Source organism: Leptosomus discolor, chromosome 9 (genome assembly GCF_034619465.1).
Source record: "Leptosomus discolor isolate bLepDis1 chromosome 9, bLepDis1.hap2, whole genome shotgun sequence".
NCBI classification, from domain to species: Eukaryota; Metazoa; Chordata; class Aves; order Leptosomiformes; family Leptosomidae; genus Leptosomus; species Leptosomus discolor.
The window spans coordinates 36,463,052-36,469,051 of NC_141399.1; the positions used below are offsets into that span (position 1 = coordinate 36,463,052).

The 6,000-nt window shown below is 43.9% G+C and overlaps 1 protein-coding gene across 1 annotated transcript in view; it reads right to left on the bottom strand.

Annotated features, from left to right (window-relative positions):
- LOC104344181 (sodium/hydrogen exchanger 2-like) overlaps window positions 1–3,594 on the bottom strand; it is a 28,974-nt gene extending 25,380 nt beyond the window's left edge. Inside the window, exons 1-3 of the mRNA XM_086469789.1 lie at window positions 3,318–3,594; window positions 1,354–1,817; window positions 741–991 (exon numbers count right to left, since the gene is read on the bottom strand). Of these exons, the coding sequence (XP_086325915.1) occupies window positions 741–991; window positions 1,354–1,817; window positions 3,318–3,594 (992 nt within the window). The remainder of the gene's footprint in view (window positions 1–740; window positions 992–1,353; window positions 1,818–3,317) is intronic.
- Between the last annotated feature and the right edge of the window lie 2,406 nt (window positions 3,595–6,000).

Sequence of the window (6,000 nt, forward strand, 5' to 3'; positions counted from 1 at the left end):
TGACACCCTCACCCAGGACACCAGACGAACTCATGAGCTGTGTCTGATCTCCTGGCACTAAGTCAGAATCTCCAAAGCAGAGCTTTCCATTAGAGCCCTCCACCTCCAAACAGCAGGAATACTTCCAGGGTTCAGCTCTGCAGGGGACACACAGCTCCCACCCTATCCCTCACTTTGCTCTGTCTGCCTCAGCATGCCGTTGGGTAGGGTAGGGTAAGTAGGGTATTCAGATCAGGAGGATGCTAGAACAGATGTGCTGTAAACCGAGACCAAACCTTCCTGAGGAGTTGATTAAATACTCCTTGCAGCTCTTCAAATGTTGGTTTTGACTAGGCCACACATGGAAAATAACATAATAGGCCAAGAAAGCCTCTTCTGGCTCTGCCAAATCTACTAGACATCTCGCTGCTTGAACATCCAGGGTTTCCAAAAAAAAAAAACATGGAGCCCAAATGAACACTCCCCAATAACGTACAAAAAACAACCAGCTGTCGGAAGCTTGCTCAGCAGTAGTCATCTGGATTGCTTGTGACTTGCAGCTATTACCATTAATGTGTAATTGTGTAATGTGTGAAATGGGGTTACACCTCTCAGCTCTTCCACAGGCTTTTATATTTGCTGTGTGCTGCCATAGACAGATTTCCAACTAAGCAAACTTACTTTAAAACTTTTTCTGATACTTTTCAGTAAATATAGCCAGAAAGCTTTTCTGGACAGATGAAATGCTGGGACATACTTACGCCACAATCCCTGAAAGGTGAAACATTTCAGCAGTGAGGTAGGAAAGATAGCTGTACAGGAAGACAAAGAGCGGTTCAATGACACGGATATCCTTGGTGAATCGCGTGGTAAAGGCAGCAGTCATCCCAAAAGCAAGACCTACTAAAACTCCTCCTAGCCCAACCACAAAGAATTTTCCAACTCCAGCAAAAATATCCATGCTTTTGATGGTTGGCATTTCACAGAAAGATCGGAATAGCTTGTAGAGCACCTGTGTGAAAAAGTAAAAGAAAAAAATTGCCATTAACAAGATATTCACCAGACATGGCCATATGTAGCAATGACCCTAAGTTACACTGCCGGGATTTCTACCAGTGCAGGGTCAGCATCCTTCTCGGGAGGTCAGGCTCCTACCAGGGGAGTGCTGTGGCACTCAAGTGCATTTCTTTCTCCAGACATACAAAGAGATGTTCACCTGAAAGCTTCTCAGGACCTCAGACCAGAGAAGCAGATCAGGTGTCCTTTGCTAGAAGAGGCTGTTGATGACTATTCCCTCTGCAGATCTCACGTCCCACCTCTCAGCACCAGCCCATCCTTCCTCTGAATATCAAATATTCAAATGCTAGTCCTTACCACCGTCACCGCGTCATTCAGGAGCGATTCACCGAAGACTAAAATGTGTAGCTTTTCATTGACGTGTATCTCTTCAAAGACGGCTAACACTGCCACAGGATCCACGGCGGCGATAAGGCTGCCAAACAGTAGGTTATGGAGCAACGACACGTCCTGCAGGCGAAAGGCTTTCACCTGGCAGATCCCATACAGGGAAAACCCGATCCCAAACACATTCCATATCGTCCCCACAACTGCATAGAGGAGGATAGTGCCGATGTTCTCAAAAAAGGGACGGCTGGGCATGAAGTAACCTGCGTCAAGGACGATGGGTGGCAGGAGGTAGAGGAAAAAGATGTCGCTGTCCATAACAGGCGGTGACTTGTCATTTAAGCCGTAGATGATTCCCCCCATGATGAGTCCTACAAATATCAATAAACAGCTTTCGGGAACAACAGAAGGCAGCTTGTTATATAGATGAAACCCTGGAAGAGGATGGATAGATAAAAACCATATTATCTCACCAGCCCAAACTGGCTAAAGAGCATCAGCCAGCTCCTCATTGGGGTGAGGAAGCTCCCCATGCTCCCACCTGCAGCAGGCTGTGCCTTGGAATGGTGGTAATAAATGCACAAAATTAAGGTGAAGTAGCCCTGTAAGAAACTGTTTAGAAAAGTCTGAGAGGTTACTGAAAATACCAAACCGCCTAAAATTACTGTTGGTTCAAATTGCAGTTCATCATAGCATAAGGTTAAAGACATATTTTTAGGTAATACACATATTGAAAAACGAAATCCACATAAATAAAAAGTTATTTGGAAAGATTTATGATATCATCTAGTTAGCATGCCACCTTCAGCACTAATGTAAATAGCAATTGCTAATTTTAAACATAATACAGATTCCATAAATCAAAAAAAGTAATCACAAAAAATTATTCTCATTAATTATAAATGGTGCCACTTTTAATAATATTTGATCATTAACCCTTAAAGCTAAAGGTAACACTGAAAAAAGTCCAATTAAGCCAGCCTTGTGCAACACCCGACATTAGGGAGAAATGCTGACAAGCACTACAAGTACTTTAGATGAGTTATTAAAAAAAAGTAATTGAAACAAACCAAACTGCAAATCTAAAAATCTGTGATCACCATCATTTCTTCATGCATGTTAATAGAGTTGAGATCTCGTTAATAGAGTTGAGATCTCATCATATAATATGCAGAACAGCACAACAAAAAGACCATTTCCATCTGAAAGAAGTTCTGATCTAAATTAATCTCAGAGACTTCTCCCTTATAAGGAAAAAAATAAAAGAAAAAATGCCAAAAATAAATTTTATGGCAGTAATTTAACAGAAGTGATCAAAATACCTGGAGAAAAACAAAAGTAACTTCCACTTTGCTACACCTAGTTTTTCAGGGGGGAAAAAAAAAAAGGTAGATCCAAGTATCCAAGTTACACAAAATATAATTTCTTAGGTGTCATTAGACAGATAACCTCCTTGATGAAGAGATATTTTATTCCAGGCTGTATAACACCCTACACACAGACTGAATTATTCCTTGCGGCTGGCCAGACACAGCATCCTTTTTTAAGGCCAAGGAGTCTTCATTTTAAGGTGAAGATGTCAGTGGACCACCTGCAGGTAGCGTAGCTAGCAAGCTAATTGAGATGTATTCACACCTTGGTGTGTACTGCAGTTAAATAAAATTCCTGGAAACCCTGATAGCTTTTCTACTAACAGCAACAGTATGCACAGGTGTGAACTTCTAGATGGAAACCCATCATTTCCAACCTAAAACACAACTGGGTAGTTGGTTTCCATGTGTGCAGTTATGTCTGGCACACAATAGGTGCATCCTTAGGACCTGGCATGCTGTCTCAGGCTCCAAGATTGGAGAAGAGGTGAAGCAAAGGCCACCCTTGCCCACACCAACCCCACAGAGCCTCCCATCCTTCCTCACCCTCTCAAGATGCCTTACCTATTTTGGCCAAAGATGCAAGCATGATCCAGAGCGTGATTTCAAAGGGGACTTGGACGTGCTGATAATCCAGAGAGAAAAATGTGTGCTCTGAGGATTCATTGCCCTGGCCTTCCTCGGCAGTCCAGCTGATGTTCTCTGGGATCACATCCTCCACCAGCAGCATCGGTGGGGAGCCCTGCAGGGCGCTGACACTGGTGGCTTGGAGGACGAAAGAGAGCAAGGACCCAGCTAGGACAGCAGCTGCAGCTTTACACCCTGGCTTCTGCCCTTCCATTTGTCCTGGAAGCTGTCTGCCACTGGGATTCATCGGCTCCTGCTGCTGCGGGTTAGTGGTTGGGAGTGCCGCAGGAGACACCAGAGCTCGGCTCGCCCTTGTTGCACGGGTTGCTGCAGAGAGGAGCAACCGCTCCGCCTCACACTGACTCTCCTCCCTGGTCCATTAGTTTCCAGCTGGGAGACCCTGCAGGAGAATTGCACCCCTTGGCACCACGTGCCCAAACAGGCAGAGGCTCCTCCTGCAGATGCTTCCTTGAAGAAATGCCTCGTGCGCCCTTAGACCAACTCCACATCTATGCATGCTTGAGAAAGAAACAAGTTGCATTTCAGCCCTAAGTCTTGACATCTTTCGGCTTCCAGTCTCTCAGAAATCCTTCTTGGAGGGGAAACCAAAAAAAATCTTCACTGCTGCTAGAGCAGCCAGGCTTTGACAGACCAGGTCCCACACAAAACAGTCCCATCCAGAAATGGACCCATCTTAGAGTGGACTTCACTGGATTTCTCCAGTGTTCACAGAGAGAACACATGGCAGCATTACTGATAATCACAGTTTCTGTTTGGTAAATCAAGCAAAGCACCCAGCTTGCTTATGCTAAATACAGAGGTGCAGCACTGTGCTGGATAGAGGTCACCCGTACTGCAGTTTCAACAGTTATTTAAAGCTTCTTCCTATAATAAGGGCTAACAGGAAAAGTTCTCTTCATCTCTCTTCACTACTTGAAAATGGTATTGAAAACTGAGTCAGCTTGCTTACAAAAGTTGGAGAGATAGAAAGATAAAAAGTTATTTGCAACAGTGTTAGATGTATTAATAATACGGGGCGCGGGGACACGACATATTAGGCAAATTTCCTCCATTGGGGAGTTTCATGTAAGTTTATGATATTTCAACAAGGATGAATTTGGTCCACAGAACACATGTAATTAAAATATGAAGGCCCTGGGCTGTTGCTAGACTGATCGATGGCCTATTTGTTTCTCTTCAGCTGGCTAAATGACACCAAAATTGAGCTGCCAGTAACAAGCTGGTGACCCACTTTTCTGCTGTGAAGCCAGAACCCAACATCATGCAGACACAGATCCTGGGTTTCTCAGCCCCAGGTGAGCTGCCTGTTTCTCATCTGACTTGTAAAGCAGGAGGAGGATAAACTTTGGGAGACAGGAGAAACGCAGCGATACACTCTAGCAGTTACTCTGAAGGAGGGAGAATACAGTGCTCTTAGTAGCAATAAAGAAGTAGTTAAGAAATTACTCAGCCAGAACTAAAAGCAGTGGAAGCAGTTCTGAGCCCAGGCTCGCATGCCAAGCCATCATATTCCCTCTTTCTGCTGAAATATTTGGTACTGAACTTGGCAGTTTGAAGACATGTTCCATTTGGTGGCATGGAAAAGGAGTTTTGCCAGCCTCTCATTCCCCCCTGCACCAAACAATCCATTCTGATTTTTGCTGTTCTCGGGGGGAAAAAAAAAAAACACAAGAAAGGTAGTATTCGCTTACATTTACCTTAAGTCAAACATGAAATATTTGCATCTTGGAGGGAAAAAAGACCTGCAGCGGGGAGCTTAATAGCACTATCTGGAAAATGTTTTTGTGCGTAGAATCAATATCTATTTGATAATAGAGCCAGGGGAGAAGAAGAAAAAAATAGTTGGGACAGTATCTGAGGAAGGTCAACAGAGAGGATAATATTACAACATGCTCCATTTTCCAAATAAAGTTAACTTATAAAATCAGGACTTTAAGGACTAAGCAACAGTTAACAGGTGAAGCAGAAAAACACACGTGCATACTTACTTAACTGCTCGCCAAACCTGGCTGTCTGAACAGAGCAAAACACACTCTGGTTCTTTGGAAAAAGATACAAAATGTTAACAGAGGGGGAAAGAGCCTGGGCCAGTACCCTGTGTAGAGTTTTTTAAAGAACTCATTTCACCTGTTTTCTTCTCTGCTCCTTCCCGCGGCGAGGGTCGCAACCCTGCAGCGAGCTCCGCGCAGACGGATCAGCGCAGCCTCTCTCTGCAAACTGGTTTTCATCCTGCAGACCCTGGAGCAGCTCCTTAAAAGCTCCATTTTCCTTCTCACTAATTACCAGCTCGCTGTACCCAGACCTGTGCAAGGCTAAGGAAAGGCTCTTTCCTAAAAAGTTACCAGTCTACTCCAGCTAATCAGCTTGTTGTGGAAGATAAAACGTAAGTGTTAATGATATCCACATTTGGTATGTAAATAAGACTTTTCCCTCTCAGATCAGAAGAACAGCCATTTGCTTACATGCATTGTCTAAAATTTGAAGGAGAAAGCCATTCTCATTTATGGATGTGCAAAATCTCTTTTTCCCCTCTCAGAATGGAAACTGCTCATATTTTCACATATAATCACCTTATTTTTCAGCTTCTCGTCCTCATTGT